The sequence below is a fragment of the Xyrauchen texanus genome, chromosome 2 (genome assembly GCF_025860055.1).
Source record: "Xyrauchen texanus isolate HMW12.3.18 chromosome 2, RBS_HiC_50CHRs, whole genome shotgun sequence".
In the NCBI taxonomy this organism is placed as follows: domain Eukaryota; kingdom Metazoa; phylum Chordata; class Actinopteri; order Cypriniformes; family Catostomidae; genus Xyrauchen; species Xyrauchen texanus.
Genome location: NC_068277.1, coordinates 26,785,232 through 26,811,463, shown reverse-complemented (window position 1 = coordinate 26,811,463; position 26,232 = coordinate 26,785,232). Strand labels below are relative to the sequence as shown.

At 38.3% G+C, this 26,232-nt stretch overlaps 1 protein-coding gene across 6 annotated transcripts; it reads left to right on the top strand.

Moving 5' to 3' along the window:
* Window positions 1–795: 795 nt before the first annotated feature.
* On the top strand, window positions 796–25,188 carry trim66 (tripartite motif containing 66). 6 transcript variants are annotated; one of them, XM_052145507.1, is made up of 18 exons: window positions 796–1,177; window positions 3,901–4,051; window positions 4,587–4,752; window positions 10,603–10,732; window positions 11,102–11,218; window positions 11,826–11,940; window positions 12,179–12,325; window positions 12,583–12,700; window positions 13,522–14,165; window positions 17,332–17,532; window positions 20,274–20,385; window positions 20,765–20,849; window positions 20,935–21,109; window positions 21,965–22,674; window positions 22,762–22,882; window positions 23,089–23,163; window positions 23,382–23,534; window positions 24,022–25,188. In XM_052145507.1, the coding sequence occupies exons 2-18, from the start codon at window positions 4,043–4,045 to the stop codon at window positions 24,259–24,261; spliced, it is 3,318 nt and encodes a 1,105-aa protein (XP_052001467.1). In that variant the 5' UTR covers window positions 796–1,177; window positions 3,901–4,042; the 3' UTR covers window positions 24,262–25,188. The 6 variants fall into 6 exon arrangements, with proteins under 6 accessions (XP_052001467.1, XP_052001462.1, XP_052001476.1 ...); XM_052145502.1 differs by having other exon boundaries at window positions 3,731–4,051; XM_052145516.1 differs by having other exon boundaries at window positions 3,719–4,051; window positions 20,277–20,385.
* Window positions 25,189–26,232: the final 1,044 nt, after the last annotated feature.

Sequence of the window (26,232 nt, the reverse complement as noted above, 5' to 3'; positions counted from 1 at the left end):
TCAAAAAGGATGACTAAAGCACCTTAAAAGTAGTCCAAATGACATGTGTTATACACACACACACCATCTAAAGCCATATGCTAGCTTTGTGTGGCGAACAGTCCTAAATGTAAGTTGTTATTCACTGAAAATCTTAACATTTGGGGAGCCTAGCTCTCAATGAATCTGTTGTTCTGCTTCACAAAGGCAATCTGAATGATTTGTTTACAACTGAGTCTGATGCGGTTCTGAATCAGTGATCCAGTCTCAGCTGTTAACATATTATTAGTGAATACCAACTTAATTTTCAGTTATTTACACAAATGACTTAGAAATGGCCCATTGCATAGACAGAATTAGCCTGCAATGGGTCTGTAACAACATGAGTGTGAGTAAATAATGACACAGATAAAACATTTTTGGGTGAACTAGCCAATTAAGTCACAGTCTCAAACAATTCCATCAAAGCCACTGAGAGCAAGTGCAGAATGGATTTTAGCACTAGAATCAGTGCCACAATGTTTCCTTAAAAAAAAACCTTTTTATTCTCTTATTACAAGCCACATAACTAAAATTTCTTTCTTTCTTTCTATATATCTTTTAAAGATTTTTTAAACCCTATATATGTAACCATTTCGTGTAAACCTAGTGCTTGCAGCTGATTGAGACCGAGAGAGACTGCGATGGAAATAAGGCAGATTGGGAAGTCTCGCGTTTTTCCTCGGTATTTCCTCACCTGTAATAAAAGAAAACCGAGGCAAAGGCGACATCTGCTGGACTGGATGTTGGTGATATTTTAAGGTGAAGAACTTTAGTGCGCCACGCAGGGTGCGCATCACCAAAAATACGGGTGGCGGAGGACAAGATCGATAATGCGAATTGTTCCGTTATAACTTTGATTACGTGTAGGCTAGTATTCCGTTATTTTCCACATATGTGCTTGAGACTGCACTCTGAAAGTTGTGCATTTTGGCTATAGATGTTACTCGGCTATGCACGAATTTGCGTTTGACAGTTGCAGAACAAGAAGGGAATAAAATCAAATGAATACCGTTTGTTGGGATGGACGGACTTTTGCATTAATGATGTGATCATATTAGGCCGTTTAGACGCTGTAGCATTCCTTAAATCGCAATAATCTTCCATTCGACGAGGAGGAGGAGCATTTTTGGATTTGTGCCTCTTCAAGAGAAGCAAGGTGCGGTTCAAACTATCATAACAGTATGTGTGTGCATGTGTTCATCAAAATGTCCTTTTTCATCGTTAGTGTGATTATGCACAGTTACGCTTTATATTGCAGTATTAATCGCAGATGTTGCCACGTATATGTGCAATTGCGCAGGATTGTGTCCCATCTCCCCTGTGGGGTGGGCGAAATGATTCTCCCAAAAACGCAGAGGTCTAGTGCGTATTTCTGTCATTGGCATATTACAACTTACAGTATGCATGTTAATGTATTTCTTATCATGACGTTAATGCTTATGAGCACAGTATTAAAATGAAAAGTATTTCTGGTGGGTACTACAAAGTAAAGCATAAGACATAAGATGACAATTAATTAAATAAAATATGTTCGTAAATAGATAACTGTTTGTTAAAAAGAAGTGTTTTTTATTGTAATTTCTGTCTATAGAATCTCTTGACATGTCTGAAGTGTTTTAATATTTGAAACAGAATTATTTGACTCCCACTTTATAATTTAGGAGGACAATTTAGGCTACAAGTTGGAATGGGACATTGATATGGGACATTCTATATAATGTTCCTTATGTAATGCAAATATGTAATGAAACTGCTGCTAAAAAATATCCCCCATATATTAGTTAAACTATAAATAACATATATTTATATGTTGGGGGTGGTGAGTAACTGCGTCACGACCAGGACCTACTAAGTAGTGGGAATTGGGCATTCCAAATTGGGAGAAAAGGGGATAATAATAATAAAAAGATTGCTTCGATTTATTATTATTTATTGATTTTTTTTCACCCCTTTTCTCCCCAATTTGGAATGCCCGATGTGAGTTGGCTCCAAGTCTGAGACCATCAATTCGCGCATCTTATCACGTGGCTTGTTGAGCGCATTATTGTCGAGACAAAGTGCATGTGGAGGCTTGATGTTATTCTCCATGGCATTCAAGCACAACTCACCATGCGCCCCACTGAGAGCGAGAACCACATTATAGCAACCACGAGGAGGTTACCCCATGTGTCTCTACCCTTCCTAGCAACCGGACCAATTTGGTTGCTTAAGAGACCTGATTGGAGTCATTCAGCACATCCTGGATTCGAACTCGCGACTCCAGGGCTGGTAGTCTCCGTCTTTACATGCTGAGCTATCCAGGCCCAACAAATCTTTATTTATATATTTATTTTTTAAACTAATTTTTTATTTGAGTGTATGGTCAAGTGCTCATCAGTCAGATTGTCTTTCTGTATTTACACATCAAAATCAAAGCACTATCTCAGTGGCCTAATGGTAATTTGGGCATTTGATTAAGTTTGCATTACTCATTTAAAAGTTATGACTGCCAGTATTTATACTTTCCATTTTGCTAGTATTTATTCTTTCATTTAAAATTTGTACAAGTGTCATATCAGCAAGGACACTTACCAAACAGCAAATACATCAATCTACAAGATAATTGGCTGATACAAATATTCACTTAGAATAAGTGGAGACATAATGAATTGAACAATCTGTGGTGAGACATTACCTTCTGCTATGAGCCAATCTGCCATTCCCTTGTCATGACCTCATAACCATGATGTTAATGGATGTTATTAAGGTATTCTTCTATGGGAGGAACATCCTCTCAAGTTTCTATTAATGTACTTTCTCTAGAGATGGCTATGCTTGCTCTGGCAGAAAGATACTCATGCTGAATTCACTTAGCAGAGAAGATGAGCCGTCCCTGGCAGTGGGAAGAAAGAAAGAGAGAGAGAGAGAAAGAGCATGAGCGTTTTGTTTTAAAAGCTAAATGGAATGGCATGGAAGGCAAGGCAGCAGGAAGCGTGGAGATGCAGGCATGCCTGTCTGCCCAAAGAACAAGAGCTAGACTAATTGTGTTTTAAAGTGGGTCTGTGGGTACACAATGGGGAATCAGAGGGTTTTAAGATCCCCTGAGCAACTCCAGAGGAAGAGAGATTTGTCAGATTTGTAGGTCAGGCTGCAGGGGTTGTTGTCAGGCAGACTCACAGCGGTAGAGGTGCTTTCATAATGGGGCTTTAGCACGACACTGATGTGTGATATTTCAGTTTGGGCTACATACAGTTTAATTCATTTGCATCCATCCCTTTGCATCCATCTCCTACCTGGAGAAAAAAGATTTTTAAGAGCCCCTGGCTGAATATTCTTTTTCGAAGAGCAAGTGTGATAATACCATAATTGATTTCACGCTTTACAGGGCATTGTGCGAGCACATCTTCATTCCCATCTGGCCTTTGGAGAAGGCTGACCCGGTTTCAGTGTGTTACATACGAGGGGTCCAGTCCGATGGGACCTGTCCCTTACTAGTGCTGATCTAAGGATGTGAGGAGTGAGGGAACAAATGTGTTCCCGCAGCCCCAATCCATCTCACACACTTTACATGTGCTCTTCCAATGCAATTCTCTTAAATATTGTTGGTCATCTGGCACCTCTTCCATTTTTGGAAAAAAGGGCTGCCAGTGATATTTTGTCCCAGAATTTTTTTTATAATAATTATCATCCCTCCCTAATGCCCAGTTATTACCAACAGGCTTTATTTAAGACAATAGATCATGGTGGTTGTCAGAGGGAAGGAATTTTGATCGAAGAAGCTACGCAAAGCCAATAAGGAGAATTACACACTGGCCACGGCTGAGGGCACACAAGGAGGAGCACACAGGAGTCTGCTCCACTGGGGTTAAAGTGTGCAGTGTGCACTACTTCCTGCCTTAGGTAGATCTGTCACAGTGTGGTGTGGAGCTGTAGCTGTGTCAGAGGCTTTCTGTGTCCTTGCCTCACTGCTACGAGAGCTGCTCGGCAGGATATCGCAATCTTTTTCTCACTCGCACTGAGGAATCTGCATCCAGCCACCACCATGGAAAAGGTAAGATGATCCTGCACTGATTTTTCCCTGATCTGTTGGGGATTTGTCACATAATTGATTCTGTTTTCTGCATGTTTAAAGTTTATTAATTGCCTTTAGACTGACAGTTAGGTATGCAGCAAAACTGTGGCTTCTTATGATGCACGATGTGTTATTGTTTTGCTCTTTTGCCATTTTTGTGTAGTTTTGGAATATAAAGGAGAATATTTTTGGAATCCTTTGAATATGCAGCACACTGCACTAATTAAGCCGCAGCTATAGCAGCATGCACAATGAATACTTTATTTAGTTTTTTAATGTTAGTAGTGCTTGGATAACACTGCTTGAGCTTGAAAATATTAAATCCTGGCTCAAGTGGTAAAAAAACATGAAAGATGCAACTTCACTCATGACTGTTAAAATATGCTCGATCAGTTGTTGTGGCAAATTCGTATGACGCCCACTCATGTGTGACTGACAGATATGTCAACAAATCCAGTTCTATCTGAATGCAAAATATATTAATGTATTTGAAATGCATCTGCTTGTGCTTTAGTGCTGTTCGGAGTGTTCAGAGCCAAGGATGGCGCAAAGCCTGTGCACCTTCTGCAACAAGTGGCTGTGTTTCCAGTGCACAGACCTGCACCAGCACGAAAGAGCCTCCACTCAACCCTCTGACCTGCAGCACCAGCAGAGAGACCTTCCATCACCGTCTGAAATAGGTAAGACTTTTTGTAATTACTTTCCTCTTTTAGCTCCAGCTTTGCTGTTTGCTTGCACAATCTTTGCTCTTAGCCACTGGACATTATCAGCCGTGAACCATATTTCTCGAACTTCCTCTTTTCCTCTCCTTTAACACAATGAATAATGCATTTTATAATAAGTCTGAATAATTATCCTGTGATGTATTGTAGTGTTGTATTTTTCATGTGACCCATTTCTAGAACTGATTCTCTCTTGGCAAACGCAACACAGATTTGGCCAGTTGGTTCAAGCTTACCTCCCTTTTATTGAGACTCCTGGGCTTTCAGTCAAGACAATCTGAAATCCACTGAACATATAATAATGACACCACAGGTTCTCACAAAAACAAGACAGGCAGTGATAAAAGTGACAGAGAGATAGAAAGAAGAGATGATGAGAGAGAGAGAGAGAGAGAGAGAGAGAGAGAGAGAGAGAGAGAGAGGGCGAGTGGTAGAGTGTGAGAGAAAAATAAGTGTGGGTGTGAAGCAGGATGTGGTCGGTCACCAGTATGCATTGAGGCTGCTCTTCAGTGTTGGAGCCTGTGGACTCATGCTTTAACACCCTCTCTCTTCCAGTGCAATGTGTCAGCATGCCTCTGTCTAGCCTACACTGTCAAAGCATCAGTCAAGGCAAGCCCCACTGACAGACAGACTATATATCCAGTGTGACAGGTGTTGTCGTCCTTCATTTCTAATGGAGTTCTGCATTCTGCCTGATTAACTCGCTCTCATTGCTTATGCACAGAGACTATCAAAATAATAATGTATTATTAAGACTAGCATTGTTGGTACAATGGAATGGAATTGAAAATATTTTAATTATTTGTTTAATCCTTTAAATTCAAGCCAAAGTTCATGTAGCTATTAGTATTCAAATAAATTTGCAGATTTAAATTTTGAAGCTGAAGCAAGCAGGTGCATCCAAAACAAAACAAAGGGGCCTTTGATTTAGAAACAGAGCAGGGACACCCTGTTACATATTGTATAAAACTGTTACGTTTAGTAAGTTACGTTTTAAGCCTGGACGATAATAACATGTGTATAGTTGTCATGTATTACCCTGTCGTGTTTCACCTTGCTCCTTAGTTTTCACTTTTGTCCGTTTTTAATTCCATAGTCTCCTTGTTAGCGTTCGTGTTCACTGTCATTGTTCTCACCTGTGTCTTGGTTGTAATTATCCTGCCTTGTGTGCATATTAACCCTGTTTGCCTTCCACTCTCTGTCGTTTGTTGAATGTTGATGTTCGCTCCCATGCCCGTGTTTCCAGTGTTCCAGCGTTTTTGTGTTTTGCTTTCATTTTACCCATCGTGGTTGTTTTGTTTGCTCCTGTTGTGTCTGTTCATCAATAAACCCGCATTTGGATCCTCAACCTTTGTCTGCCTCCGTCCGCATTCGTAACAGTAGTACGATTAAAATAAAGCCATAACAATAATAATTATTGAAATATAGATTCATCAGTGCTGGGTAGTAGCAGATTACATGTAATATGGACAGGGCCGGAGTGGGATTCATTTTCAGCCCTGGAGTTTCATGCCTTAGACCGGCCCACATTAGTTCACGACTGACTATTAAAATAATGTAATTAAAACCTCAGTATATAAGTCCTCTACAGCCTTGTAATTCATTGTATTTTTCTAGGCATTTTGTATATTTACTTCTTCTACATCTTTTGATTTAAAACATAATGGGTCACTAATAACACTTGGGCATAGAAAGTTGTTATAATCCTAGTGTAACTAATGTGATCATGTTTGCTTATTCACACAGCTTAGCTGTGTCTTCCACAGTGAGAGCATCAATCTCTTGCATAGGCCTACAACTGGTCCCGGCTCTGCTTCTGACACTAAATAACATTTTACAAATAGTCATATTTCTAACCACAAATCTCCCCTTTTTACAAAGCTTTCTGATCAAGTCAAGTCAGTTTCATTAATGTAAAGCTGAATCATCTGGTATCATTAATTATCTCAGGGCATTTTTCATTGAGCAGGTGTACACCATACTAGGGCTGCAACTAACGATTATTTTGATAATTGATTAATCTAACGATTATTAGAACGATTATTCTGTGATTATTGCAATGATTAATCATTAGCTCTTAACTGATTATTCAGCTTGTGTCCTGTCTAAAAAGGTTTTATTAAATGTGCTTGCTAACAATAAAGAGGACAAAATCATCTTTTAAAAATACCTCTAAATGACATTCACTGAATTAAAGGAGAAAATACTTTTTAATAAGTTTAATTCAGTAAAGAAATTAACTGCAAAAAAAAGTGTTTTTGTCTTGTTTTCCATTTAAGTAGTCTACAAATCCTTAAAACAAGATACATTTAATTGAGAAGCAACATATAAGATATTTAGACTTGCTTTAAGAGATTTATTTGATCTGTATTTTTTATATTATATTCAACATTCTCAGATAACAATTTTTTTCTTCTGCAGTATAGCTGCTTAAGTAAATGTACATTGTTTTAAATGAGTTTTAGATATTTTTATTGGAAAACAATCCAAAATGAAACAATTCAAAAACATATTTTGTTGTAGTATATAATGGGGCGAAGACTTCCTCTCTCACCTTTCTGTTCACTTCAATCCATCTTTAACTCACAAAAAAATAAACTCTCTCTTAATAATATAGCTGCGTATTTCCAATTTTCTTCACGATAAGAAATGCATAGTGACACATATATTATGATTAAATAAGTCATGAGCCATCACATTAGCTTTAACAAGTAGCTTTAGCAAGTGCGGGCTCGAGGGACGAGCGTCCTCGTGACAGTGTGTCTCTCAGCCGGGTGCAATTTCAATCTCTCCTCTTTAGATCGGGACATTCGCGCAGCTCATAGAAGAGACGCTGATCGCACAGAGAAATGCCAGTTTCGGAGTTTGTAGTTAACTACAAGACCTGCTTCTGTATTATTTTAACATTAATAAAGCTATAAAATATTAAATATAAGTGCATTTAAGATGTAACGCCAGGGTGTTTCCTTTAAAGACCTCTGGCTCCACTTATTCCACAACGAGAGTGCCTCTGTATTCACTCATTGGTTATTTTTGTATATTTCCCCAATATTTTGGGATCTACATCACCTAAAGCTGTTTGGAAAGTTTAGAGTGCTTCTGGACGGTGATTTGTGTAATTCTTCCTCAGTCAGACTCAGGCGCGAACTGCAGTGCTGCTCTCGCGTGTCATCATTACAGTTTATTGTGATCTCATTTTACGTTTAATGAGATCAAACGACAAATTCGACAACGAAAATTAATGTCGACAATTTTTTATTGTCGATAACGTCGACTAATCATTTCAGCTCTACACCATACTCTTCATTAACATTAATTCTTCTAATTCTTATATTCACTCAGTGAGCAATAGAGTCTGCTGCTGCTGAAGAACTACAAAAAAAAAAGTTTGATACATAAACATGAACGGTGGTTTGCAGACAACATTGTTTTGGACAGCCGCCAGCATCTTGCACTGCTCCTAACTAGCTTAACATTAGCTTATCGGCCCTCTCATCATCTTAATTTGGTGCGGTGGTGTAAAAGCTGCTCAGTTTTGTACATTTGGCATGTCAGTTTGAAGAGCTTTCTTTTTTAATCTTGCCTTTTCAGCGCCGCCGTTGCGCTTTCTATTTCCATTTTAGCCTATATCCTCCATCAACCACAACCACCACTGACTGAAGTTTACAAGTGACATTTTTTTTTAAGCAAGATGCTGCTATCGGGGGGGAGTCAAAAGATAATTACGTCATTAACCTGCAGGCTGCACTCTGCGAGTGGGCTGCGAAAAAATAATAAATAAAAAGCGTGAGGCTGAGGTAAAAAAAAAAAAAAAAAGAGTGGGCTGCTGTGAGTGCAGGCAGCCGAGGGACAGTATCCATATTTCAACCCAGTGCCATGACAACACTGGCCCTCGCAGCCAAAAAAACTGACCGGCCCACCGGGAATTCTCCCGGTTCTCCTGATTAGCCAATCCGGGCCTGAATATGGATTACAAATTAGATGACAAAAATCAAGTACTTGTAATCAGATTAAATTACATTTTATAATACTCATAATCAGATTACAGTTCATTTTTAAGGATTATGTGATTACACATTAACCAACAAATGGCATTAAATTGTTCATAATTTATGGATTCTCCAATTTCTAAATGTTTTTTATATATTAAAAATGTCAATATTACTGATACACGTAAGACCATGCCTTCTCATGACGAATGATTCTTAATGACTAAAAACTGATGATGAATAGCTGTGAAATACTATGTCGGCATCATATCCATGACCTTAATATTCTGGAAGTATAGACCAAAAAAATTCAAATCTGACAACCAATAGTTTACAAAAAAATCCTCTTCTAAATAAGAATAATTCACATCTTTTCTGCTATCTTGGCCGAAAATTGTAAGTAAATCTAAAATAATCAAATAAATTTTGTTTATTATGTAAGTTTTCTTAAATGCATACAAGCAATATGATGTCAAAATAGTGTAGATTATCCTGCTCAAGGGTCAGGTCAGAGGTAATCCAAAAGTAATCCCGAAATAATTCAATTATATTACCTAAAAAATATAATTCAAGAGTCTGCGTTATTGATTTCAATTTTAGTCATGTAATTTGTAATCAGTATCAGAATGGAATTCTGAAGTAATTGTCCCAGCGTCATATACAACGTTTTCAGGTGAAGTTTTGCTTCTTAACTATAGCTTTAAAGTTAATATTGTATATTTGCTTAACATATTTTTACAAAAATTGGTTTGAGATAAAGTAATAATTGGCTGACCTTGGATGCTCTAGGGCAGGGGTGGGGAACCTTTTTTCCATTAAGGGCCATTTGAGTATTTACGAAATTATTCGCGGGCCATACAATTGATTGTGGGTTGAAAATAATGTACGCATTCTGTTATGAGCTTACACACCAAAAACACTAAAAGGTCTTTCTATTATACAATATTTTGTGTTGTTATCAATTAAAATTATTTTTAAACAATATTTGAAAGGATTTTTTTTTTTTTCATGTTAATTGAATCACGGCCATTTTTTGCTTTTCAAATGATTTCTCAAATGGCTTCGTGGGCCGGGTAAAATGGTCTCGCGGGCCTTATACGGCCATGAGGACTGACGTTCCCCACCCCTGCTCTAGGGGTTCACAGACCCCAGTTTAAGACCCTTGAAATAAAATAAGTGTGTTGAACATCTTTTAAACCCTGTCTGTGAACATCTTGAACATCTTTTAAACCCCATCTTTTAAACCCTGTAAACATCAGTTTAAACCCTGTCTGTGTAGGTTGCACAGTCATTAAACTTGATAGAATTCGAACCTTATGTTTTTTGAATGTCCAATGGTGGATTTGTTTCAGAAATGTGGGCCATGTAAATATAAAACAGTATCTGTTACTTTCTTTGGCTCTTCAAAAGCCTAGTTTTATTCCTCATATTGGCAGGGCTTTCAAGACATTAACTGACTGATCAAAGCTCTGCTGTGCTTCATTTTTGTCTGTTTTTCTTTTTCTGGAACAATTATTCATTTATTAATCCAGAAATAATTACAGCTTTTGATGTGCTGCATTTTCCCCACAAAAAATAAATGATGATCGCATAGAGAGTGACTTGTGGAGGCCAACATGCTCAAAATGTGTTTAACACAATGAAATCTTCATTAAACCCCCTGAACTCACAGATTCCATATTAACACATTTGTTGTGATTGTATGTTTGTAATATTTTAATTTTTTAGATTGTGATTCTTGATTACAAATGATGTGTTCTTAATGGCCGTCAGCTAATTATCCCTAATTTCCTCTCCTCTGTTGTGTTGCATGCCTTAGGAGCCGGTATTTGTGGGCATGCTGTTGTCATGTGTCCTCTTCATAAACAGGAGCCTCTGGAGCTGCTCTGTGAAACGTGTGACCTCATGGCCTGCAGCATCTGTCACCTATCCACCCACAAAGACCATCGGTATGCATGGAGAACACATACCCACTGACATGCATGCATACACAAACGCACTTACACATACACACAAGCATATGCGGACGCTCCCTCACGTAAACAGCCAAAGTGCTCTTTTTAAACTCATACAACACAAAAGGCAAATGTATTCGCCTGGCCGTTGGTTGCCCTGCTGGAAAGATCAGCTTAGACCAGTATGAATTTCCATGCTGGCCCAGCAATGTTTTCTGGTTTGTGCTGGTTTGGTCCCAGTCTTTCTCATGATGCTGGTTGATCAATGAAGTCTGGTTAACCTAGTTAAGAGGCCTGCTGGGAACACCAGCATCCAAAACCCAACATACTGCATGTGTGGATGACTTTGAGTTTTTACTTTAGGCTGGTGCATGTTGGGAAAGCTCTGCAAGACCAGCGCTGGCTCCTGCAGAACCTCATGACTCGAGTTGAGGAGAAGAGGTCAGCTGTGGAGAGTACTGCTAAACAGGTCCAGGGCAGGTAGGACTTCTTCCATCACCCTTAACTAGTACAATACTATTGACATCCCACCCATTGTACCAAAGACCAATGTCATTCCAAACCCATATGAATATGACTTTTGTTCTTCCTAGGATCTCAAAAGAATTTGCTTGGCAGAATGTTAGTCTCAGTCACTATTCCCTATCATTGCATCCTCACTTTCATGCAATGAAAGTGAATGGTGACCAAGGCTGTCATTATGTCCATCTCCTTTGGTGTTCCACAGAAGAAAGTCATACAATGGTGTGTAAATGATGACAGAATTAAAAATGTTGCTGTGAACTGTCCCTTAAATGGTACATCCTTGCTGTGATACTGTTAATATGAACAGTAAGACTAGTTAAGCGAAGAGTGTCCATTAAATATTTCAAATGTGAACAGCTGGGGTTGTTAAATCAATAAACATAGCTTATATGAAGCATAATGACATGAACAAGATCCATCACTTCCTTTGAATGATTTCAACAGATGTTCAAGCATCCAGATGAACCACAGTCTATCCATGTCCTGTCAGTATGTTTATACTCCCTCAGACATCTCCATCAATAATCAACATACTTCTTAATTTTTCTTCCCATTTGTCCAGGCTCCATGGTATTAAGATCACGCAGAGGAAGGCAGAGAACCAGATAAAAATGGCAAAGATGATTATAATGAACGAGCTTAACAAACGGGCCATCCTATTAATAGAACAACTGGAGGTACTAATTTTTTATTGTCTCTTTGTGCCATTCCAAATGTATTAATCTCCAAACATCCAGCTGACCGTGGCTGTACTGTTGATGTAGCGTGCAGAATGTGTACATTTCACATTTCACAGTCATGCAAAATTGCCAAGAGAATGCCAAGTAGTGACATATCCAAACAGATGGGGGATCTAAGGAAAAGTGGTGAGGAGTGGATTGATATCAATGTTGTTGTTGTCGTTTTCCTGTGCAGAGTATCTCCAGTGATTTCAAGCAGCGTCTGGAGGACCAGCTGCAGGGGGCCATAGAGCTGTGCAGCCAGCTGGAGCACGTGCAGAACTTCATTACCTGGGCTACAGCCCACCACAGGCTCAATCCACTACTCTTCAGCAAAGAGCTGGTAGGTTTTTTCAAAGTTCATGTAGGCCATAGAAGATTCCTGGCAGCTTTTGAGTTTCTGGCAGGTTTCAAAACATTTCAGCACATTTTAAAAGAGTCTTACCTATTATTGGGACAGCATTTAGATCTTTTACTGTTGTCATTAATCATTTCCTTGCAAACTTCTAAATTGAGACAGAAACGGTTTCAGTATCTCTTGCATATTTATAACCCAGTGTCTGTGTAATCATGAGGTTTGATCTATAATTCATTTGTCAGATTGCTCTTCAGATGCAGCAATTACTGGAGCCACTGATGCTCTCAGAGTCCTGGGCCCCTTTGAAAATCAAGTTTAACTGGGATGCCAGCTTCTGGACCAAGCAGATGTCCACTTTAGGTACACAGAACCATTAGAGCTTGACTCAGACCTTAGTCGAGTGTGAGTCAAGACAAACTGCTTAAAGGGATAGTACACCCAAAAATTTAAATTCTCTCATCATTTACTCACCTCATGCCATCCCAGATAAGAATGAATTCCTTTCTTCTGCAGAACATAAAAAAATTCCATCACTTCAGAAGACATAGCTTTACCCACTGGAGTATTATGGATTACTTTTATGCTGCCTTTATGTGATTTTTTAAGCTTCAAAGGTCTGACTACCATTCACTTGCGTTGAAAGGACCAACAGAGCTGAGATAAAAAATAAATACAAATTGTGTTCAGCAGAAGAAAGTCATACACATCTGGGATGGCATGAATGCGAGTAAATTATGAGAAAATGTCATTTTTGGGTGAACTATCCCGTTAAGAAAACCCTTAGTGACAATACACTTACAATAATAACTAAGGATTTTCTTCACATAAGGGGTTTCTTGCAACAGGGCCTTGGTCATTAACCGTTTAAGTTTGAGTCAAATTAGAGTCCATATTGGCACAGTGTGTAGTCGAGACCAGAAAGTAAATATGTTAATGAATCTGTGAATATAATGAAACTGTTAACACTAAGCCATTACATCAATATTTTTAGCTTATTTTTAACTTCATAACTAAGAAAAGCAATGTGTCAATATCAGGAGTGTACTTATCCATTTATGGATATAGTTTGGCTTGAGACCATTCTGAAGTCCAACTCTAGCTTTGAGTCAGGGTCTGGACACTAACACTTTGTGGTTTGTTAGCTTTAAAGGACACACTCTAATGCTTTATCTGTGCTGTAGGTCAGCTGGTTGTTGAGGGTGGAAGCCATCCGTACTCAGAGGTTGTCGGTCACCCCAGCATCCTGCGACCCCAGCCTGTCCCTTGCATTGCCATGCCCCCTCTGTGCCATGCAGTGGGGGAACCTGGCTGCGCCTACCAGACTTTCTGCCAGCCCCAGCTCTGCTGTCTTCACTGCAGACCTACCCAGTCCATCCCTTTGGACAAGTACTCAGTACCCCTGGACAAATACCTTGCCCAGTGTCCTCAGGCCACCAGCCGGAGCTCCCCTCCATCCCATCACAGCTGCTGGGAGGCTGATGCTACACAGCAGTCCACCTCTAACCCTGGGTCTGACCTTGTTCAGCATGGAACCAGGGCTGCTGTGCCTCGGCAGCCTGCCGGATCCAACAACCACACGTTGCCCGAGCCACCCCCTGCTAATCCCAACCAGACTGTTGTGGATGGGAGAAAAACTGAATCAAGCCAGCCCCCCCATGGGAGAGGACAAACATCTTCACCCAAGGCAGCAACAGGACCAGAGCTTTCACCAGACGGAGAGCTGTCACAGACCCAAAATCAGGCTCAAATGCATTGGGCCACAGACATCAACAACCAACCCATGGTTGAGCTGCAGCCTATCATTGCTCGTATTGGTGATGGCAGGGTGAGTTTAGTTAATGTATTTTGCAAAGCAATGCCTTTGCTCTCAAGACTGACCACAACCCTCAGGGCTGGCTTTCCGCAGTGCTTACAAAGGTTGCAACTCAGCCACACTGTTAACTGGTTCACACCACAAGTCCTAGTGTGCTGAGACAAAATGGAAGGGGTGTGGGGTCCTTACCATGTTTGACCTTCTCAAACATTTTAAGTCACCAGTTAATAACCGGTTAATTTTTATTTAGATAATATTTTTAATGAAACCAAAGTCTATATGGTTTATTACAGTAAATGTTCAGAATTACTCCACTTCCTGTTGGCCAAAAAATTAGGCTTCTCTCTTTTTAGTAGAACATGATATAATTTACATTAATTCCTTTAGCAGATGCTTTTATCCAAAGCGACTTACAAAATTAGATTTTGAAGGAAACAGCTACATCACACATTCTTTGCCTTAGTGGACGTTGTGGATATAAATTTCTGTGGCATTCTGAATATTTTTTGACAGCTATATATAATTACTACTGTATGTATAAATGCATGATTAATCCAGATACAAGGAAATTGAGGTAAAAGGTACATTTCACAGTTGTTTCCGTCTTCTTTGAGATTTGATGCTGCTGGATTTGGAGTATGAGGCAGATCTAATATAAAGAATTATAAATAATGATTACATGCTTAAAATAAAATAATTTGGCATGTATAAGATGATGTTTAGTCCAAACATACCCAGTGGTGTGTGCATGCCTTCAGGAGAGAGATATTTTGGCTATTGATTGATTATTAGATGTATTGGCCAGGTGTATTTTTTAAATATTGGAAATATTTTAGGGATATATTTATTATTAAGAATACATTTATTAAAAATAAGTTATTTTATATAGGCTACTGTATACTTAGCTTTTTATGATAGCTATGCTGATAATTCCCCCACATTTTTCCAGACCAGGTCTCTTATTTTTCTTGAGAGTCACCCACCCTTAGCACAGAGTACTGTCATTTTAAAAAAAGAAAAAAAGATTGTTATTAACCATTCTTTAATTTCGTTCTAATCTGTTAACAATAGGAAAGGAGGCAGCGGAACACTGATACCAGAACAAAAAATAGTTTCTCCTCAGAACGAACCGAAATGAAAAACATTTCATTTTTAGTCCCTGGTGGAAACATAATATTTATATAGTAAGAAAGCATAGACTTTCCTTCTTACTATAGTGTATAAAACTCAAAGTCAAAGTGACTAAAAATTATGGAGCAGGTACTGAATTTCAGTGGGCCAGTTACAAATAGGGCATGGATTGTTTTTTATTTAGTTTTTTCAAAATCAATATTTTTGATTAAAAGTTATATGAATGTACAAGGAAATGTGTCTATTTTAGGTGCTGTAACATGTTTTTTCTTTTGGTTTTTCACCATTTGAATTACCTTGAAGCTTTTTGCAGTTCACTTCAATAGTTTTTAAATAGAATTTTTGAAAGTACAAATATTCCATGTTGTCTCTTCACAAAAGGAATATTCCGCGTTTAATGCAAGTTAAGCTCAATTGACAGCATCCGTGGCATAATGTTGATTATCACAAAAATAAATCTTGACTCATCCCTCTAAATCCCACAAAATTGTGGTTAAAATGAGGCACTTACAATGGCCAAGTTTTAGAGGGTTTAAAGACAGAAATGTGAACCCTATAATTTTTATAAAAGCACTTACACTAAGCACTAAGTTGCAAGGTATTGTGCTGCTCATCTTGTGGTCGTGCTTTTTAGTGTATTTGGAGTGGAAGGACAGGGTGGGAGCTGTGAACTCTGCATCACAATAGGCTCCCACCACTCTTAATATTAATTTAGAAAGAGGAAATCAAATCATTCTAGGCAGCATCTCTATTTATGCGGATGTAATGTATTTTGATCTTGACAGTTGCTGACAGCATCCCTGCAAGCAGATGGTGAGACATAAGTGAGAACAACTGTGGTGTTAGCTCAGAAACAATTAAGACCACATATTAACACTAACACACACACACACACACACACACACACACACACACACACACACACTAATCTAAGGACAGCCACACATGCACATACACATTCACTCTGCTCAGCAACCGCCCAGTCCTCAAGCTGTAAAATTGGACAAAAAAAAAAAAAATTAGGCAATTGAAGTTATTATTAGATCTCTTGATGTCAGTATTTTGATTCATTTCCTAGGACAAACACCAAACAAAATCAGCTTCCCTGTAAGACTCAAGAGGCAAATTAGTGTAATTTTCTTTTTGTGTGTGTGTGTGTGTGTGTGTGTGTGTGTGTATCATCTTCAGCACATAACTGTGACATGATTAAAGGGAGGGGAAAAAGCACTTGGGTGCAACCACATATTTACTTAACCTGGTATTAATGAGAAGCTATGGGAATTGAAGGAGCTGGCTGTTGGATTTTTCTTCGTCTTTCCGTAGAGCCCACACGATTACCTTTAAAGTCTATGAGACCTCCTACCTTCTCTGTACACCCACACACGCTCAAAAACACATATTGTATTCTGTCCACTGCTTGATTCATTCCACCCTCTCCTCCAGGGCGACTATCAGGTGAGTGTTTTTAATCCGGAGGTAATTATGAGAGAAAGGAGAAAAGGAGAGATAGTGAGATGGAAAAAAGAACTGAGAGAGAGGGGTAAAATGACAGAGGGAGGAGGGGTTATGTGGAGCACATGGGCTACTGCCTTCAACTCTGACATATGTCGTGTTAATGAAGGATGCAGTCGCTTGGGCTTTTCGATAAACTTCTCGCATTAGTGGATATATGACAAGAGAAGAAGAGGGCCACGGAGGAGAGAAAGTTTAATCTCTGATGTCTTAATGCTGCTTATTCAAAGAAGCCTTCCGTGCCCCAGATGTGGGATTTACATAGGATAATTGGTCCTGTTACTAAGTCATATATTATCAGGAGAATTATTTTAGTGTTCTGAGTTACCTCGTTTTCTCGTTGTCTTGTTTTCTCTCACTGTGGGCTAGATGTGGGCTTGTCCTTCGTTTTCTCCAAACTGTGTCAAACTAGCTCTAGCGCATTGTCACTCTCAAGGTTGTTGCTCTTCACCACCATGTCTTCTGTTGTCACTGTTGCTATGGTTCTAACATGGTGTATATGCTTTCATGTTCACCTTTTGGTTCTCTCCCAAAGAGATCCTCAGCATTGGATATGTATGCAGTGGCTCAAGTCCGGGAAGGTGATAGCCAGAGCCGTTCAAAGAGAAGGACCAGGTCTCAGGACACCCCAGCAGGACCCGGAGGATCTCATAAGAAGCTCTCTAAAGACAGGCTGAACAGGGCTGCCCACAGCCTGGCAACAGAGGCTGGGGACCAGGGATGCACAACGCTGCAGGTAAACCTTCTATATACTGTATGTGGAGTTGAAGAAAACGACATGTAATGGAGATCTATGTCCCAGAACTCAGTGTTTACATGTTTCAATGGGATCTCAAATAACTGATATTTGTCAAACTTTACAGAAAGGTTTTATGGTCGTGGTTATTGTCAATACAGGGTAATAACACTAAAAATGGATAATGATAATTATTAGTGGTGAAATCATCACAATTGAAAAATCCCTAGCAGCCAGTTGCAAGAAACCCCTTAGTTAAACCTGCTGTTATGTTTTGGTAATATTTGACCTGCTTCAGAGTTAAAAACAGTGAAAAAACGAATTGCAATTAACTAATCTTTAGATTCTCTACAATAATGAATAAATAATTAAGTAGAAAATGTATTAACTTTTTATCATATTTGTTGTTTATATTTATGCAATGTATTTATGCAATGTCAGGGTGTTTTGGGTGGGTACTAGCGCATTGCTAGTGGGCTGCTAGGTCATTTCTAAATGGTTGCTAGATGGTTACTCACTGACCTAAGTCAGATAAGACCATCCCCATGTCTCTGTGATAACCTGATCCCTATAAGTGTAGGGATCTTTTTACTTGAAGTCTATGGGTGTTTTTCCCACCTCTTTGTTTCAAAGAGCTATAAATGTGTAAGTATTCCAATTATCTGCCATTTTTTAACTCAAAATAAAGGATTTACAGACATATAGGTGGCACATTTTCCAGATGAAATACACTATAAAAGCTTGTGTTCAGTGTGAAAAAAACAATGTCCGTGTTCTTGTTTATATAAAGGGAGGTGTGCTGAATATCTACTATACTGTACTCTACCAGATCCTTTTTGACCCAAACAGAAAGGTTAGGAATTTCTTTACAGAACAGAAGGTTTTGTAAATACATTTCTGAAAGCCCTTAGTGACAATAGCCTTACAATTATAAGGGTCACAATTAATTCTGGTTTTCTTAACTTAAAGGTACACTCAGTCATTTTTTGAATATGTTATCTTAGACTTACAGTGACACCAAGCAGAGTGGATGCAGCATCTTTCAAACACAATAGTTTTCAGTTATCGATGTCATTGTAGAAATTCGCAATTCACAGTCAGCCAGGATTAATTTAATCCCTGAGTGAAAATGTATAATAACAGAGTGGTTACTGAGATTATGCAAGTTGCATTCAGATGGTCATGTGATGGTAAAATGGCAGCCCCCATAAGGGGACCCTCTTCATGTAAAAATAAAACAGCTTTTATAAGGTTACTGTTGTCCCTGGAGCATCATCTCATGTGAGTGCTTATAATTTCATACATGTGTTTCAAAATTACAACTGATTTCTTTGGAAGTAAAACGTTTAAAATTAGGTAAAAATTACTGAGTGCACATTTAAGGGGTTTCTTGTGACTGGGCCCTAAATAGTAAACTAAAACTCGTTCAGCAGCATTTGTGCTACTGACATGAATGATGCCTCAAATCCTGCAGCTTGTTCAGAAGAGGTGTGCTATTACTTTTTTAAGCAATCCGATTTTCAACTGTTTTACGTAAATTGAAGGAGGGACCTGAGCACAATCTAGGAACAAGAACATTAAGATCAAGGGCCTTTGATCAAGGACCAGAAGCCAAAAACTCAGAATACCCTAGCAACCACCCAGCACACCCTAGCAACCACCTAGCAATGCCCTTGCAACCACCCAGAACACCCTAACAACCATGTAGCAACACCCTATAAACGACCCAGAACACACTAACAACTTAATAGCAATGTGCAAAAAGCCACGAGTAGCACCTTAACAACTGCATAGTGATGCCCTGACTAGTGTTGGGTAAACTACTTTAAAATAGTAATCCACTACAAATAACGAATTATTTATCTAAAAATTATAATCAGATTACTTTATTAAATAATATATTATAAAAGTAATCACATTACTAATTACTTTACTTTTAAATTTCTTTCTAAAACACTTTTCCGCTCAACAAATTCAAAATAATGTCTATATTCCTTACTTGTTCATTGTTACACACAAGTCATACACTGAGCATTCACCTCACATTTCTCCTTCACAATGCCTCATTACAGGGCCATAATTCATATATTCTACATAAATAATATATTACAAATCAGCATAACTCTATAATGTACTTAAAAGCGATTTAATTATTTGAAAGTCAGTAACTGTAATCTAATTACAAGAATTGAAAATGTAATGCAAGTGTAATGCATTACATTTTTGATTTAAAAGTAATTGTATTACAGTAACTAATTACTTTGTAATTGGATTACACCCAACACTGGCCCTCCCAACACACTTGCATTGTAGCGGTGAGTTTGGCAAGTACCACTCACATTGTCTCCAGAAAAGCATCTAGTTCACTACGTATATTAACATTAATAATAATTGATAAAATGCTCTTTCCCTGAGGTTGTTCTGATTACGATTTCTTTTTAGATCCATTTCAAACATCCAGCCTCTGTCACACCAAAACACCTTTGTTCTAATACACTTCCTTGTATTACTTGCCTTTTAAGGATAAACCAAATAATTAAATCAAAAGAGATAACTGTTGTCTTGGAAACAGATCCTCTTTCTCTTTCCAGTACAAATAAGATGCAGCAACCCACATAAGTGATTGTATTTAGTTTATCAAGTTTACTGTTCACTCACATTCATATTCACTGATTCAGTCTGCATTACAAACAGTCACCACTGTAATTTTTCATAACCTTCAATTGGTTGCTGTATCCCAGCAGGTCTGTCCACGGCTAAGAGAGACAGAGGAGGCTTCTGAGATCAGCCCTGGACCGCAATGCACAAGCAGTCATAGTGTGTCTTCTCTGGCCATCTACAAATCTGAGCCAGGTACAGAGGCCAATAATTTTACCCAACAAACGTCTGCGTAACACTTTCCAATAAGATTCTATTCATTAGCATTAGTAAATGCATTATTGTAGGTATCATGAACTAACAAACTTAATATTTCTATCAGCATTTATTAATCCTGGTTAATGTATAATGCATTTACTAATGTTAACGTATACAACGTTTAATTTAAAAATGTATTAGAATACGTTAAAATTAACATTAACCAAGATTATTAAGTGATATAAAAGTATTGTTCATTCTTAGGTAACGTAGTAAACTAATGTAAACCTTATTGTAAAGTGTTACCAACTTCTGTCTTGTTCAGCATGTAACTTGAGATGACTGATCAATATTAATCACATTTTACTATTTTCAGATAATGTTTATGCGTATGCCTATGAAAACAGAAAACTGAAAATAAGAAAGAAAAAGAGGCCATCAAGACTTGATGTGGACACCAGGTAAAATGGTTTGATTTATGTAAATATTAAAATAATATTATAAATGTATCTTAGAAACTGTGAAATACTTGTTTTTTTTCCTTAGTGACAAAGAAGCCTCTGATGGTTCTAAGGTTCCAGTTGTGTGTCTTGAGCGACTCAAAATCCTGGTATCCCGGCATCCACCGCAGAACCATCAGAGCACAGATCTCACCTGTGAGACTCAGAGGAAACCTGAAAGAACTGTCTTAAGGGTGTTAGAGAGAGAAACAACTGCTCAGGTATAATTTTTATACTAGCAGCCTTTCAAAACTACTGATATGTTCAGTGCTAAATAATCTATTGCTCAAATGTTTATCTTTAAAGGTGAAGTGTGTGAATTTTTTTTTCCCCCGATGTTTTTTTCTCTATCCCAGATTAAAAAGCTGGGACATCTAAAAGCAAGACATTCATAGGTTGATTTCCACAAAAAAGTGTAAACACTCTGCGGGGCTTTCAACATTGCTCTGCTTGTTTGATCATCTCGAGCAGCAGTTTTGAGTGTAATCTGATTAAAGTTATTAGTTACTTTAATCGAATTTCTTTAAAGACAAAAGTGTAACCTGTTGCATTCGAAATTTTATACAGTTATTAACTTTCAATTAAATTAATTACATTTAAGTACATTATTTGGTTTATGCATATTCCTTAAATAATTTTTTATTAAATACATTTAAAGCATGAATAATATTCATATGCACCCCCTTTCAAGTCGTTGTGAGGGAGATGTTTGGGGCTGAGTGTACTTACAAACTACAATAAACGTGGAAATCTACAAATTATTTTGAATTCATTGAGTGTTAAAAGGGTTTTAAAATGTTTTCCTTAAAAGTTATTTAATTAGTAATATGATTACTTATTTATTAAATAATAAGTAAAGTAGTCTGATTACAATTTAAGATAAGAATTAAGTAATTTGTAGTGGATTTCTTTTTTGAGTAAATTACCCAACACCGTCGACCAGCCTGATACAAAACATTAGCACAACCAATTTGATAGGGATATTTTTTTGATTCTATTTGGGGGCACTGGTGGTGACACACTTCTCCTTTAAGCCTTTATATCTTACAGTTCTAAATATATTTATGTTTTTAAAGGGAACATTGAGTGAGGAGTCAGTTCAAACAAGGGACAGTTTGCCGCCTAATGAGCAGCCGTCATCAGAACACCTGCATAGCAGTGGATCGCCTGGCTCTCTTGAGGTTTCTCAGCCTCCTGTTCAAGAATTATCTAACATGAACCAAGAGTCCAGTGTGCTAGCCATTTCCAGTGATCCAGATCCTCTCTTAGAACATGACAGAGAAGAAATACACTCTGAACATGATTGCCCATCTGAACCTAGTTCTGTTCCAGGTTCTGTTTTTCAAACTGAATTCACAAGAGAGACTGATCTGGGCTCAGATGCAGATGTGGAATCAGAGCTGCGGCCAGAATCAGATCCAAGTGCTGAATCTGAACTGCATATCGAATCAGATTCAGATGTGGCATCAGAGCAACCTCTTGAATTGGCACTCTTTGCATCTGTAAAGGAATTTGAATCAGATCCAGATTCCACAGCTGAAGTGACTCTGAATCTTGATCCAGAATCCGAATGGGAGGCGGAACAGCCAGCGCTCCCTCCTGACACCAGCCCTGAGACAGTATCAGACCCTGCTGCTGAGCACCAGCCCACAGAGGAAAGACCTGAGTTCGAGAATGAGGACTTCTGTGCAGTTTGTCTCATTGGAGGAGACCTGCTGTGCTGTGACCGTTGCCCCAAGGTCTTTCACCTGTCTTGCCACGTACCTCCCCTCCATAGTTTCCCCACGTAAGCCATTTTCCATCCCTCTTGCCAAATTTGCCTGTGTATATACTCACTGCTGAAACTAACCTTTACTATCATGGACTTCTATAGAGGCGACTGGATTTGTACCCTGTGCAGGGATGTGGAGCAGCCAGAGGTGGAATATGACTGTGAGAATGTCCAGATGTCCACAGGCACAGTGCCATATGGACTGTTGGCATGTGATCAGAGGGTAAGTGAAGGGGATGCTGAGACTCATCTGGTCCAGCTCTGATTAATTCTCTGACTTCAGAGATCTTGGAGTTAAAATCCAAAAATGAGAAAGTGTCTCCCTCAAGAGATTTACAGATAAACTGTCTAACAAAAGTGAAATATCTGCTATCAACAATACATGTAAGAATGATTTTTAATGAAATTACTTATTTCATTTGTGGGCAGAAATGTGAGAAGTTGACCCTGCTGATCCTCAGCAACATTCTCAGCACTCCATTCCACGAGCCTGTTAGCCCTCTGGTAATTTCAACTTTAAACATTTAAAGGGATAGTTCACCCAAAAATGAAATTCTGTCATCATTTACTCATCCTCATATTATTCCACATCCATTTGATTTATGACCACATATGCCTAAAATCTAATTTGGAAGAAATAAAGTCTTGGAACAAGATGGTGATCAAATAAATACTATATCTTTAAAAATGTGTTTGGAGATCAGTGTTTTTATCTTTTTTAGGCTCGACACTATTATCAGATCATCAAGAAACCCATGGACTTGTCTGTCATTCGGAACAGGCTCATCAGAAACAGCAACACACACTACCAGTCCCCTCATGAGTTTGTGGCTGATGTTTTACTTATGTTCAAAAACTGTTCCAAGTTCAACTACGTAAGTGAAAGGCATTATCTTGTTCGCTTACCTCATTTTAGTAATTAGTGGTGAATATTCACATTCATCTATCTATCCCATCAAAGCCAAAACACAGTAACTAAGCCAACAGTGAAAGTGAGAAAAATGGCTTCAAAGGTTTTAGGTCTCACAACATATTCTCTGAATCTACATTCACATTTATGCATTTGGCAGATGCTTTTATACAAAGCAATTTATAGTGCATTCAAGGTATACATTTTCATTAGTTTGTGTGTTCCCTGGGAATCGACCCCATGATCTTGGTGTTGCCAGCGCCTTGCTCTACTTGCTCTAGTTGTTTGGCTTGCAGAAGTTCATGCATCAGCTGGAATATAATCATATAAATTAATTACAATTAAATATGTATAGTAAAAGACTAAGATTATGTATATGATTGTCTTTAGATATTACAAGTGAAGAGGGCAGATAGATTTTGAAGAACTGATTTTGTAAATTCTCTCACCAGTCAGACTCAGAGGTGGCTCAGGCAGGCCGCAGTCTGCAGACCTTCTTCACCACGAAGCTGAGGGAGGTTTTCCCTGATCTGAGCTGCCCTGTCCAGGAGGAGGAGGACACAGACAGTGAGGATTATGAGGAGTTGGAGAGAGCTGCTGTGACTGGATTCCCCTGGCCAGAGAAAAAGGAGCAGAGTCAAAGGAAGAGGAAGAGGAGGCACTCCCTCAACTGGAGGAGAAATCACTATTAGTTGTGCCTCTTATTTACATGTACAGAGACATTAAAGGCAATTTGATCCACTTTTTTTTTAAGATTCATGTTGAAATGCAGTATATGCTTTATTCTGAGGACTTCACATAACAACCAGTTCTGATTCATGTGTTATGCTTTTATCTATAGCTGTGGGTAGGTGTTGGCATTAATCCTATACTGTATCTCCAGACTTTGCCTTAGGTCTTGCACTAGTATGTCTGTATTCTATTGCTTAAATTGTACATTCAGTTTGATAGCTGACTGGTTGCTGGCAACTGCTACTTAGTAAATATAGATAAGCAATGTTAATTGGTAATAATATATATTATAATAAATAAGTTTTAGATATCTGTTTCTTTTTTTATCCAAATTTCCCTTGTACGGAGGGACTTACAGTATTCCTGCTCCATTTGAACTGTGATGATGTTATCAACCTGTAGAGGGAGTACTTCATATAGCCTATGGCAACACATTAGTTCATATTGGACTTTTTAGTGGCAGGGAGGGGTATGTAATGTGACTAAAACCCCCTCCTAGAAAATAAGGGGGTGATATTAGGCTGTTGCTATATTTCCATAAAGCTTTAGATCGATCTGTTAAATTTTCATTGACTAATGATAAAGAAATATCCAGTCTTTTCATATATGTACCTAATGGATGAAATCCAGTTTGTTCCTCCATGTGCTTCATTAACAGGTTTGATATAAATATGTCTTCTGACTTTTGTAAAACTGGTCTTAATTGCTGAAATTGCTGTGCAGAATGTTAAGTCCTCCTCTAATGCTATGTGCTATCTTTAGCTGAATTGTATTTAGCCTGAAATATATTGGTGTAAATATGGAATCCAAACTAATCACAAATTTATGTTATCTTTAAGACAAAAGTAAGGAAAATGTAGGAAAATTGTCATTAACTCATTAACAAACTTGGGACAAGATGAAGAATAAATATACAGTATATGCTAATCAAAAATACATATTTTTGTTTTGTTTTGAATATATATATATATATATATATATATATATATATATATATATATATATATATATATATATATACAGGTCCTTCTCAAAAAATTAGCATATTGTGATAAAGTTCATTATTTTCCATAATGTAATGATAAAAATTAAACTTTCATATATTTTAGATTCATTGCACACCAACTGAAATATTTCAGGTCTTTTATTGTTTTAATACTGATGATTTTGGCATACAGCTCATGAAAACCCAAAATTCCTATCTCAAAAAATTAGCATATATCATCCGACCAATAAAAGAAGTGTTTTTATACAAAAAAGTCAACCTTCAAATAATTATGTTCAGTTATGCACTCAATACTTGGTCGGGAATCCTTTTGCAGAAATGACTGCTTCAATGCGGCGTGGCATGGAGGCAATCAGCCTGTGGCACTGCTGAGGTGTTATGGAGGCCCAGGATGCTTCGATAAGCGACCTTAAGCTCATCCAGAGTGTTGGGTCTTGACGTCTCTCAACTTTCTCTTCACAATATCCCACAGATTCTCTATGGGGTTCAGGTCAGGAGAGTTGGCAGGCCAATTGAGCACAGTAATACCATGGTCAGTAAACCATTTACCAGTGGTTTTGGCACTGTGAGCAGGTGCCAGGTCGTGCTGAAAAATGAAATCTTCATCTCCATAAAGCTTTTCAGCAGATGGAAGCATGAAGTGCTCCAAAATCTCCTGATAGCTAGCTGCATTGAGCCTGCCCTTGATAAAACACAGTGGACCAACACCAGCAGCTGACATGGCACCCCAGACCATCACTGACTGTGGGTACTTGACACTGGACTTCAGGCATTTTGGCATTTCCTTCTCCCCAGTCTTCCTCAGGGTCCGGTCACCTCTTCTCGTTGTGCAGCGTTTTTTGCCACACTTTTTCCTTCCCACAGACTTCCCACTGAGGTGCCTTGATACAGCACTCTGGGAACAGCCTATTTGTTCAGAAATTTC

Excerpts from the sequence above, each read along its gene's own strand:
- trim66 (XM_052145507.1), top strand. Across the intron at positions 10,733-11,101 it reads TCCACCCACAAAGACCATCG|GCTGGTGCATGTTGGGAAAG; the intron begins GTATGCATGGAG and ends TTTTTACTTTAG. Across the intron at positions 23,535-24,021 it reads ACTGTTCCAAGTTCAACTAC|TCAGACTCAGAGGTGGCTCA; the intron begins GTAAGTGAAAGG and ends TTCTCTCACCAG.